This window comes from Topomyia yanbarensis, chromosome 2 (assembly GCF_030247195.1).
Source record: "Topomyia yanbarensis strain Yona2022 chromosome 2, ASM3024719v1, whole genome shotgun sequence".
Lineage (NCBI taxonomy): Eukaryota > Metazoa > Arthropoda > Insecta > Diptera > Culicidae > Topomyia > Topomyia yanbarensis.
The window spans coordinates 117,190,247-117,203,685 of NC_080671.1; the positions used below are offsets into that span (position 1 = coordinate 117,190,247).

Below are 13,439 nucleotides of genomic sequence, written 5' to 3' on the forward strand. Positions count from 1 at the left end.
GAACTGCCTACCTATGACGAAACCATTGCATTCCTGAAGCAGCGTGTTTCCATTCTAGAGCGATGCCAAAGCAGAGCACCACGCAACGAAACTCCGATAAAGCAACAACGCGGCAATCCTCTTCCAGCAACCATCAGGACATCGTTTCATAGAGCCAATGCAGTTACAGCACCACCACAGACGCCTCAGTGTGACTTCTGCAACAAGAATCATCTTACCTTCAAGTGTCCGACATTCAGAAACTTGTCAATCTCCCAGCGATTCACACTGGTGAAAGACAAAAACATTTGTTTCAATTGCCTCCGAGTTGGACATCGATCGACAGAATGCAACTGTGAAAAAACGTGTTTGAAATGCAAAATGAAACATCATACCATGCTGCACGATGAAACTTTGAAACAGAATCTAACAGAGCAGGAAAATTGTGTGAGTCGTCCAAACAACACGTCGATGGTGCCCAGACCAATCAACGAGTCTTCTTCGACCAGCAGCCAACAATCCCGTAGTAAGCTTGCGTGTAACCATTCCCAGGCAATTAAAACTGTCATGCTTCTTACGGCTGTCGTCAATGTGCGAGATCGCAATGGAGGTGTTCTTCCTTGTCGAACCTTGCTGGATAACGGTTCCCAGGTAAATTTGATATCAGAATCAATTGTGAACCGTTTGGGTCTGGAACGAAAGCCAGTATGTATTCCTATTACTGGTATAGGGACATCCAAAACATATGCCAAAGACATCATCCTCGCGGAAGTGCGATCCAGAATCAACAATTTCACCATGGAGATAGAATGCTTGGTCGTTCCCAAAGTAACTGGAATTATTCCCACAACAAAAATCGATACATCATCTTGGCCGATACCAGCGGATTTTCAAATGGCAGATCCGCAATTCAACATACCAAACCACATTGATATGCTAATTGGTGTATCCAAATTCTTTCGTTTACTAAAATCGGGATTCTTTCAAATGGCCGACGACTTGCCGGATCTTCAAGAGACCCACTTTGGGTGGGTAGTCGCTGGTGATGTAAGAGATTCCTTTTCTGATCACCAGTTTGCGCATTCTGTAACGATTGATCAAATCCATGAAACAATCCAACGATTCTGGGCGCTGGAGGAAGTCCAACCAGAATCATCCCTCGATAGCGAACAGGAAGAGTGTGAAGCATTATTCCGGTCCACTCATCAAAGAGACAATTCGGGGAAGTACATCGTAGAACTTCCATTTCGCGAGTCAGTAAACGAGATTGGCGATAATCGTTCGCTGGCTCTACGACGATTTTTATCTCTGGAAAGGCGTCTAAAAAAAGATCCAGAATTGAAGTCGGAGTACACAAAGTTCATCGAAGAATATGAAGCAATGGGGCATTGCAAGGAAATCAACGAGCGCAATGATTTACCTGACCAACGTGTTTACTACATACCGCATCACGCTATCCTACGTCCATCGAGCACCAGTACCAAACTAAGGGTGGTATTCGATGCATCGGCGAAATCGCACCCATCACAAATTTCGCTAAATGAAGCATTGAAAGTTGGACCTACTGTGCAAAGTGACCTGTTCGAGATTCACATCCGATTTCGCCAGCACAGGGTGGTTTTCACGGCCGATGTAACAAAAATGTACCGGCAAATCTGGATTGCGCCGTTCCAGACGTGCTTTCTTCGAATTTTTTGGAGAACCAACTCAGCTGACCCTCTGCGCGTACTTGAATTGACAACCGTCACGTATGGTACTGCGTCCGCTCCATTTCTAGCTACACGATGCTTGGTTCAGCTTTGTGAAGATGAAGGTGCAAAGTTTCCAATGGCAGCTCAAATTATTCTAAAATATTGTTACGTTGACGACATCCTATCTGGAACCGACAGTTCAGAAAAGGCTATTGATTGCATCAACCAAATACAAGGCTTACTACGATGTGGAGGATTTCCTGTTCATAAGTGGTGTTGCAACGATCCGACTGTATTACAACACATTCCTGATTGCGATCGTGAGAAACTAGTATATCTCGATCCATCATCCGATGGTGGAGTGATTAAAGCGCTGGGAATAATTTGGAGTCCCGGAGAAGATGAATTCCGATTTCAAGCCATTCAATATACTGAACAAAACATCACAAAGCGTCGTGTGCTGTCCGAAATAGGAAAACTGTTCGATCCACTAGGACTCCTATCACCGGTAATAGTGATTGCAAAACTGTTAATGCAGCAGCTGTGGGCCGCTGGTGTTTCTTGGGATGATAACCTCAATGGAGATTTGCTTTCTTCCTGGCTACAATTTCAGCGATCTCTGCCGGAAGTAAGAAATATTGCAATACCACGTAACGTTTTTCTCTCAGAATCCATTGCTCTCGAAGTCCATGGATTTTGTGACGCTTCGACTGTGGCTTATGGTGCTGCTGTATACGTTCGAAATATTCTTTCGAATAATACTGCTATTCTCAGGCTTTGGTGCAGTAAATCCAAAGTTGCTCCAATGAAAGAATTGAGTATTCCACGCAAGGAATTGCTCGCCGCCAGATTGCTTTCCAAGCTCATCGTCAAAGTTCTTCAAGCATCCAAACGTCAATTTCGAGAAGTAGTCCTTTGGTCAGACAATCAAATTGTGTTAGCCTGGCTCAAAAAACCGTTGGCCATGCTTCAAGTTTTTGTTCGCAATCGCGTAGCTGAAATTCTGCAAGAGACGGGAAGATTTCAATGGAAGTATGTGCCATCAAAGGACAACCCCGCAGATATTATTTCACGTGGACAGTTTCCAGCAGCATTGAAAATCAACGATTTGTGGTGGAATGCTCCAGCATTTTTACGAGTAGTGGACTATCAAATTGAAACACCTGATGAGTTACCAGATAGTCACATTCCTGAGTTAAAGCAGAGTAAAATTGTTGTAGCCGTCGCTTACAATCAAGATGAGCTGCAATTATTTTCCAAATTTAGCTCATTTCGTAAAATGCAACGAGTCGTTGCATATGTTCTACGTTTCATCAGTAACTGCAAAAAGAACGATAGCCGACAGCGAAAGTATCAGCCCTATCTTACTATCGAAGAACTCCGATTGGCACTAAATCTCATTCTCAAGGTAGTACAACATGAGGTTTTGGCTGATGAAATAGTGCATATACAGAACGATGAACCAAGCAAACGTTTGAGCACATTAGCACCATTCTACAAGGATGGTCTCCTACGAGTAGGAGGTAGATTGCAGCAATCTAAGCTTCCGATCGATTGCCAACATCAGATAATTCTCCCTAAACATGCAATTACCGACAAGATAATTCGAGCATATCACATTGAAAATCTTCATGTTGGGCCATCTATGCTTCTAGCGACCTTGCGGACAAAATTTTGGTTACTCGATGGCCGGTCTTCCATCCGCAAGATAACAAGAACTTGTGTCACCTGTTTCCGTGCCAGACCAAAGCAATCAAGTCAGCAAATGGGTCAACTACCCGCCTGTCGAGTTGTACCATCACACCCATTCGAGGTTACCGGCGTCGACTATGCGGGACCAATTCTGGTGAAATACGGCACCCGAAAACCGCAAATTAAAAAAGCTTATTTTGCAGTCTTTGTTTGCATGACAACGAAAGCCATCCACCTAGAGCTAGTGTCGGATATGACAACTGCAGCATTTTTAGCAGCTCTTCATCGTTTCGTCAGTCGGAGAGGATTACCACGAGAGATCCATTCCGATAATGGATCCAACTTCAAAGGAGCAAGGTCTGAACTTCATGAGCTGTTTCTACTGTTTAATGACCGAACCACCGTCAGTCAGATCGCCGAGTATTGTCAACCGAGAGAGATATCTTGGAATTTCATTCCTCCTGAAGCTCCCAACTTTGGTGGCTTTTGGGAGGCAGCAGTCAAGAGCACCAAGTATCATCTAAAGCGTACCTTGAAACACGCTTTGCTTACCTTTGAGGAGTACGCAACAGTCTTAAGCCAAGTGGAAGCTGTATTGAACTCTAGACCGTTATTTACACAGTCAACAAACCCAAATGATCCAGAGGTTCTAACACCGGGTCATTTTTTGATTGGTCGACCACTGGTTGCAGTCCCACAGCCGTCTTCCGAGGGAGTAGCTATCAATAGACTATCACGATGGCAATATTTGCAACGATTACGAGATGATTTCTGGAAGGTATGGAAGCGAGACTACCTTTTAGGCCTTCAACCCAGAGGAAAGAACCGTAATTCCTCTCCGAACATTCAACCTGGAATGGTGGTAATTTTAGAAGACAAAGATTCTCCACCTCAATCCTGGAAACTTGGACGTGTAATGCGAACTTATCCTGGACCGGACGGGTTAGTGAGAACTGCCGACATTAAGTTAGGAGATTCGATTTTGAGACGTCCTACATCGAAGCTATCCATTCTTCCGATTGAGGACAACCGATTTGCTTATCCTGAACATCAAAATAATTCTGGGAGTTCATCCCAGCCCGGGGGAGTATGTTAGCGCCTCAAACGCTAATCAACGATAGGTAAGCAAGCAGCAGTAGCAGCAATAGCAATAAATGCAGCAGCAGCAATACATGCGGTGCGGTATTGCATCATCGTCAGCGAGCGTGAGTGATCCAACGATACAATCGCCCGATGCGGAAAGGAGACGAAAAACAATTGATGTGTGACATGGCATCGACAAGCATCGCGGATGAGCCACGCGTTTCTAGAACGTGTGGCGTGTAATATAAATACGCGCGTTCTGCGCATCGCAGCAGTCAGTTTTATTTCAACAAGTGTGAAGTACAAGTGAAGTGTAAAGTACAAGTGACAGAGTGAGTTTCCAAATAAAGTGTAAAGTGCAAAAAGTGTTTTTCCTTCCAATAAATCACACCCAGTTGCAAGTGGTTTTCCAAAATACAGTCCACATAAGTTGTTTGCGGTTTGTTTTGAGTGGTCCATCCAAGAGTTTTATTTGTCTGCGGACAAGTGTAAACATAGCCAGCCACCAACAGCAAGCTGCAAATTTTCCACACCAAGGGCCACCCCTAGGCCCAAACAGGAAGGAATAGTTAGTCCGATACTTGCTTTTACTAGAGGCCGTATAAACTACTGCGCACTCCACAAGTATCACAGGAGGAGGATATTTTTGTTAGTAAGAGCATAGAAGTTGGATCACTTCTTCTTTACCGACGCCAGAGAGGTGACTTCACTATCTGGACTGGATATTGATCCACCAAACTCATAGACCGGGGACCAACGGCTTTACTTCCCTTCCGAAGGAAGACGTAACCACAGATTTTTTCACTTCAGAACAATCTCAACGACCTCGGCTGGAATTGAACCCAGGCAAATTGGAATGAGTGGCGGACTCGCTTACCACTCAACCACCGGCGCCGTCATTTAATGAAATACAATATTTTGGTGCACAAAGCAATTCCTTATCAATCAGCTTCAAAAAATCGATTTTTTTGTTTCAATCGGTAGAATTATCAGATTCTAGATATTCTTGCAAAGTTTTAGAGTATAGCTGATCAACATCTCAGGTCTGTAAGTTTCCTTTAATTTGGGATTTTCTTTATAAAACCTTCGACGCCCATTAAAAACATGTTTTTTCAAATTAAGTTTGTTTTTTTGTGTTTCGAATTCATCTAGTCAGTAACTAGAACCATCTCGGTGCCTAGTTAGACGATGTAAAAGTGTATGGAAACAATATGTCTTTTACAAGCGGAAGTTTAGATTAATTTTGCATAGTTAGACACAATCCTTGCACTCACAAAGCTTAATTCTGAGAGGTCAAGTACCTATCAAAATTGTAGCACGCCAGCCCTCATAAGCCATCAATCATCGTTTATGGTTAAATCGTTAGCTCCTGTTCGGGACAAGCAGCTGAAATTTCTCCTGCAACCAATTTATGACCACTACTTTTCGCGCCCTTCTCGTGGGGCGGCTAACGTACAGTTTAATCCTTTGATGTGATTCATTTTCTCTTCCTCTCCAACTTTCTCCTTCTATCACAACAGAACTCGGTGTCCCTGTGGCGTTGCTACGTGCTCAATTGCTGGCAAATGTTTCTCGCCGGTGGGGTGTTTAAGCTGCTGGGCGATCTCTGCGCTCTGGTGGGACCACTTTGCATATCCAATATCGTCGATTACATCGCAAAACCCGTGACATCTTCATCATCATCATCCGTGGTGGTGCTGGCTGGCAAGGACACCGGTAGCGGTGTTGTTCCATCGGTTGACATTTCACCAACGCCATTCAATCATCGGAACCAATCCCTACCGATATCGGACGGTTTTGATGGGGCAGCTCAGCTGGATGCGCTAACGTGGGAGGCACTATTGGCCAATGGATGGTTTGTGGCCGTGTTGGTGCTGGTTTCATCGTTAGCACAGGGTACATTTTCCCAAGCAAGCACACATATCATGGACATGGAGGGTATTAAGTTGAAGAATGCCTTGCAGGGTTTGGTGTACAGGAAAACTCTGCTGCTCAGATCGTCTGGGGCACAAAAACGCACCCAACAGCAGGGAGGAAGTTTCGGTGCGAAAATCTCAACCACCAACGATTTTGTTGCAACGGGCGAAAAAACGCGAGGTGAGTAAAACGAAAACTTAATTATGTTCAATACGCGAAATAAGTATACCGTACACAAAAAAAATCTCAGAATAAAAGTTCTACGACCGAAATCAAAGATTTTTTTGTCATGCATTGGACCGATACAAGTCACATGACTCACACCTTGACTTTATTGCTATGCTTCTTATATTTTAATAAATCATTTTACCAACAGCTAATAAGAAATAATTATACCGTACAAATCCGAATCAACCATGATTATTCACAAATCAGACTTCCATTGAGAATTTAATATTTTGTTCGTCATCCGTGAGCTCTTATAATATCTGATAGATGTTCTGGAGTTGAACCAACCAATGATTTTAGGACCGAGATGTCGATTTATTCTCAAGGTTCTTGAAGTGCTGTTTGCAAATACGCTGAGACAAGATACCCCAAAGTTTCTCTTTCGAATTTAGTTCAGGGTTGATAGCCGACCATGTAATGTATTGCAGAAGTATCTTGCTGAAAATCCACCAACCAAATTGGAGGTCGGGATGCACAAATGAGGCCCAATCATGATAGAGTCGCCCTGATAGTTCGAGAATAGCGTGTCTCAGATTCTTGTTGAATATCCCTTTCATTACATCTGAAAATATTTGATTTCGAATACTACCGATCAATAGCCAGTATGCAGTCAATATACTTGCATTTTTTAACAAATATACTGTGTACCCATAAACATTCTAATGTTCGATGGCGTAAGTCAAATATTATCGTAAGTCAAATACCTATGATTAATATTAGTCAAATATCTGCTCATGCGCCAAAATCAAAATCATTTCTATGTGTGAATAATTAGATGAACACTTTAAAGTCATACCAAAAAGTTAACAAGTTTTGTTTTCTCTCTCCCGGGAAATAGACAACGGCATCATCGGGGACGACACCAGCTCTCACCGTGACCCCACGGGTTGCACTCCCACCAAGGTCAAGCTGAACGACATCGGGAAAGGCACGGGACACAGAACAAACACACCAGCAGAATTCAAAACAAGTAGTCGGGAACCGTTGCGAAATTCGGAGGAAGAGATAAAACATGAAATAGCTATCGCTATCGATTCCGATGATCGGCAACAGTTTGCACCCGGGACCACTGCTGGAGTAAACTATCGATGTTGTCCCACAAGTAATAGCCCGACAGCAGCAGCAGAAGCAGTAGTAGTGGTGGAAAAACAAGCAAAAACTATTGCCACCGATGTAGATGATGGTGAAAGTGCTAGTGCATCGGAAGCGATCGGAAACGGAAACAGAGTGGGCAGCGGATCGGAACATGAGGGTGGTCACACTTCTGCTACTGCATCCGATGCAGGTACCATAACAAATTTAATGTCCGATGATGCTTTTAACGTCATGTCGTTTGTGCGGATTGCGCATTACGTGTGGGCGATTCCGTTGAAGGTAAAAATCAGCATATTGTTGTACATTGTTGTTTTGTTGATGTTGGGATGTTGATAATAATTTGTTTACTGAAACAGAAACTAATTCACTGAACTTGAATATTTCTATGATTGACCACGTATGGAGGCATAAATAGTGATCCAAATTTATACAGGAGAAGCCGATTTAGTTAAAGTTTGACTTTCCGTCAAACAATTTTTATTATTAGCGATATGATTATTCGTTGATGTTAAGATAAAGACCTAACATCCCTACAGCAGTCTGGGCAAGCTGAGACTTCGAAAATAATGCTCTCGGGAAATGACTTCTCTCCTCATCTTACAATTTATTCAATTTTCGTTGATTGTTTTTCGCTTCGACACAGATTGCAGCGTTGTTGTTTGTTTGTTTTCGAACGATAATGTAATTACTACGTTACTTGTTACGGGCAACGGACACTGTTAGCTGTAAGTCCTATCGTCATCTATTGGGCAATGATTGGTTCCGGAGTCGGGTTGAGGAACATTCATATCCATATGAAATAGTCTGGCATGGTATCATCGTGCCCAGTGTTTTTAATACAAAGTGATGAGATCACTATCAAGAGTTTCTGGGGGGGGGGGGGGGTGATAGAGGATCATATTTGGTGAAATAACCCTCCTCGGTGAAATAACTCGACAGTTATTCAAATCCCAACCGATACATAGTTACAACAGGGTGATATATATCTGAAAAACATGAACTGGAACACATGAATTGAAATGTTCTAACGGGAGGCTTTCAACATTTTTGTAAAATTTTGTTTCATAAGGCACTCATCGTATGTTCGAGCGGTGTCCGCCTTCAACGTACCGTAGTTTTCTTTTTTCTCGACCAGTACCGATTGTGTAAAATAGACAAAATCACTTAACCTGTTCTGATGAAGGTTTTATATCATAATAAAATGCACGTTTGAACAGACCACCCACTCTCAATCACTCAATTATATGTTTTTCTATTTAACCCTTTCATGTCTAACTTATTTTAAGTGAAGAATGGGTACTTCATACGCATAGTAGTCGTAAATTGGAAAAAAATGGACTAAATTTACAGCTCTGCAGATTTTGCCTTGATAATCAGACACACACTAGCCGTCAAAAGTTTGGAATCGCTTCAATAAGTATTGCAACACTCATATTGATTATTACAACGCCTTAGAAAGTGTAGCATCACCTTAATAGGGTAAATTCAGGATGCTATATCTCGAGATCGTGCTTATCTGTAAAGTAACTCTCTTGAGCAGTGGCGTAGCCAGAAGTTTGGTTGGGATGGGGGGGGGGCGGGGGGGGGGGTTCGTTTGATGAAAATCGTTGTTTTTCTCGGAAACGCTGAAATTTAATATAAGTTGGATAAATTAGTGAAAGTTCACAAACAAAATTAGTCTACCAGATGCATTTTATAATTTATTTTATAATATGTTAATGTAGTTGTAGAATGTAAATACAAAGTGCATTTTAAAGTGGAATAAATGTTTATAAACTTTTCTAACGGTCAAGATAACATAATTTCGGAAACATCAACTATGGATGTTTAACATCCTCAAAGAAGCTTTCCAACATAAAAAACGCATATTTTGATATCATGATTTCGGTCATGAAATCTCCTAGAAGTAATTATGGAGAAGTAACTCGTCATAAATAATATGAGATTTGGTGTCTTGAGCAAAGTTGTTGATAATGCCATTTTAAAAAACTTTGTAGAAAATATGAAGACTACACAAATGCGATACATCGAGATACAAAACGATATTTGAGAAATTTTCTTATAGTCAGTTCTTTTCAATAAAACTAGATTTTAGAGACTTGAATAGAAGGCGAATATAATTGTTTATACACAGCAGAAGAGATTTATCAATTACAGTTAGATCAGAATAATTTATATTAAAAGTTTTCTTTCACATATTGTCTAATATATTTAGATTTTCTGAACACATGGAGTATTTATGTCTTCTTCAAAATTAGTTATGGGATGTCTTCATCAAAGTATTTTTTCATATTGATTATAGTTAGCGTAGTTGTTTATTCGATTGCCTTGTACGCAGCTTACCTGGGTGCGTACATAAGGTTAAAAATTGTTCTCAGCCGAAAAACCCTAAGTTAACCCTAAGTCTTTTCGAAAACTTTGCTAAAGACATTAAATCTCAAACTAAATTTGTATGAAGAATAAACAACTTTGTAATTACTTCTAAGAGGATTAACCTTCAAAATTATTTCATTAGAAGATGTGCCACATTACGCTGTAATGTACTTAAAAGATACTAAACATACAAAGTTGACTGGTTCGAAATAATGTGATCGAGACTGTAATTTTTTTAAGGGCGGTAATTTTACATTCCTTCACCATTAATGGTCACAACTCCAAACCGAGTGCTCATATACAACATTTTATTACACCGTTCAATTTAACACATAAATTCACCAAAAAGTGTTTTTTCCACGCTGAAATCCTTACTACCCCATTAATCACATTGAGTTTTTGTGTCAACTCTACGCATTCACAAAAGAAATAAATTTTAGGAAATATTGAAATGTATGCAATTTTTTGTGAACAAGTTTATGTTTATAGACAATAAAACCGGATCAACCTTCGCTTCCTATTCGAAGCATTGTCTTTAATCCATATTTCGGAACATCTCTTAAAAAAGAGCTCATGATAATTTGACAACAATGGGATCTCGAAGTTCAGTTACAAGATCCAATTCCCACAATTTTCGAAAAGTCCTCGTGATGCCTAAAACAATAGATTCTCAATGAAGTGAGCAGACAATATACTTCTAAAATTATTATTGTAAATATTCAATTAAATTAGTTAGAATTAAATACTTTTTCAATCCAGTTATGCTGTGATCACGTGGCGCAACAACATTTTTGATTGTGAAAGAATACACAACTTTGCTGAACAGACCAAATCACTGTGGCCGAGACATCACTCGGTACCAGCCAGTTGCTGGCGCCAATTTAATGTTAGTTTTGATGCATCTTCTAACTGACAGCAAGTTGGTGTTAGTTACTGACGAGTGGAACACGAAACATTAAAAACTATAATTAGTATTTGGTATTCGTCAGCAAACCCATAGGTTGGAAATTGATTTCCAGCTCATTGATTTCCATCAACAATCTGTCAGTAACCAGTTTCCAGTGTGTGCTATTGTGGAGTTGACGCGGAGTAAAAATTGGGCTTTCGAAGCTCCGTACGTGACCCGATCAGAACGACATAACAGAAAGCTATCAAATTTATATCTCATGTTGATATTTATTACTAACTGTGTTATTTTTGTGATATCCCAATCAGCAAGGCAAGCAAACTTATATCAAGATTATATCTTCTGGTGATATCATTGAACTGCTAATATGTTTTTAATGTACGCATATAACGATGATGTTATAATATATTACATATTCTTTCACAATTAGCTTTGAACGCTAACTGTAAACTGTAAAGCGGGCAAATGACCAGTTGGTTAAAGCCTCAATAAACAAATCAATCAATCAACTGTTAATGATTGTTATATTACACAAATGACCATCTATTTGCTAATACGCTGAAGTCTCTTTTTATGCGTATTTATTCAACTTTTAAAGCAAATTTTCGAAGTTTTTATTGATTTCTATATATTTGCGTTTTCTACATGGATATTCAAAGTTCCACGATTTTGAGAATAGATAAATTTTAGATGCAACAGGTCGGAAAACTTGAAAATAAGGTATTTAAACACTCGACTGACACGCAATTTCGAATATGTGGCTTATGATTTCAATGTTGAAGCCTTTATTCAAAAAGTTTTGGAATCGCAAAGTTATCAACAAGCTATTCTAAAGAATATAATTTTCATATAAAGCTTATTTTAAAGAAGATGTAGGAAGTATCAAGCACTCCAGATGAAATAAAGAAACGCGGATTCAAATAAAAAAGCATTTTTAAACTGTTTGTTATTGTTTAGTCAAATGATTCTATAAATAATTTTCTTTTAATTAATAGTGCATATTGCAAAAACGAATTTTCAGAACGGATAACGGAAGAACTGTTTCATATATACTGATTTCCACAATACTGTTATGAATTTTGTAGGATCTTCAGTCCGATTTTTCAAATTTATGCGGGTTTTTCATAAACAACCGAAACTTGTCCAGTTTGTGGGTATCTGATTTTGTGCGTTCTCCGAATTACCAAAGCATTGTAATTTTTTTAGTTCAACCCCCGCATAAAAATGTTTAAGTTTGAGATTGTTGTATCTTTTCATTCCGCCTAAGACAGTTTGACATTTACAATGAACTGACAATTACTTTGAATGCGCATATGTACTAATGTTTCCGTTGTATTCGATGGTGCTTCGTTCGTCTTAAAAAAACATCGAACTAACAAATTTTCGTAATAATCAAGATACTTGATTCATTTTGAAGAAACTTAAAAAAGGAATAATGCGTTCAAGTTGTTGAAAGATTAATATTTGTGAGTATGCTGCATAAAGCTAAATATCAATATTTCAAAATGGCCTAGAAATCTCTGAATAAATACACATCCCAGCTGGTATTATTGTTTGCTGTTACAATTTAAATATGTGTTTTAGATAGTGCTTGAAAACTTTGATGTAAAAATATTGAATAATTTCCTCCTTAAAACTAAATAAAATTTAGAAAAGAAAACATGAAGTATTCTAAAATTCGTCACACCGAAGAATCCTCAACAATTTCTTGAATTAAATGATTATCTGTTATAATATTCGCAGTTGATAGATTGAACTATTGTAAAAAATTGTATTTCTGCAAATTTATTAGATGTGAGATAATTGTACTGGTTTGCTTAATCTTCCCCATTTTAAAAATGCTAATAACAAAATCCCAAAAGCGACTTTACTTGAAATGTCAAAACGCAAGCCTCAAAACGTTGGTATTTGTTTCTTTGAATCTATTAGGAATCATAAGTAATATTTGTCGTATTCCCCGTAAAATAATACAGGTAAATCATCCGCTAAATGATACCATATCGCATCGACATTATTCCTAAAACTCGTGTAAATCATGTTAACGTACAAGAGAAGCACCAAAGCACACTACTCAGAATCTAAAAATAGCCCTACTTTCCTAATCTGAACAGATATTATAAAGCTATTCAGTCTATCGTAATATAGGCAGCTGTAGTAGTGAGCGAAACTGTATGAAAACAAATCGTATTATACAAAGAAAACAAACAGTCCTTTGGCTTTGGCAAAGTTCAATGTGTGCGTTCTGGAAACATCTTCTGCATCTATAATCGTTTCGCCCTTGACGAATGCGTAGAATATTATGCTAACATTAAACATCGGTCGAAAGCAACGTCGTTGGTTCATGCAGGAAACATCCCCATAAAACTCAGAATACCCAGGTTCAAATCGCTATATCCACTAATAACAATCAGCGTGTCATATATTTATAATAACAATCAGCCAGCATGTATGCAATCATTTGACAAAACTATAGA

General features: G+C 39.3%; 1 protein-coding gene across 4 annotated transcripts in view; it reads left to right on the top strand.

Moving 5' to 3' along the window:
- The window catches only part of LOC131679296 (ATP-binding cassette sub-family C member Sur), a 296,617-nt gene that overhangs the window by 104,713 nt on the left and 178,465 nt on the right, over positions 1 to 13,439 (top strand). For all 4 annotated transcript variants that reach the window (XM_058960005.1, XM_058960006.1, XM_058960004.1 and 1 more), the window contains exons 6-7: positions 5,966 to 6,542; positions 7,429 to 7,964. In XM_058960005.1, coding sequence (XP_058815988.1) covers positions 5,966 to 6,542; positions 7,429 to 7,964 — 1,113 coding nt within the window. The remainder of the gene's footprint in view (positions 1 to 5,965; positions 6,543 to 7,428; positions 7,965 to 13,439) is intronic.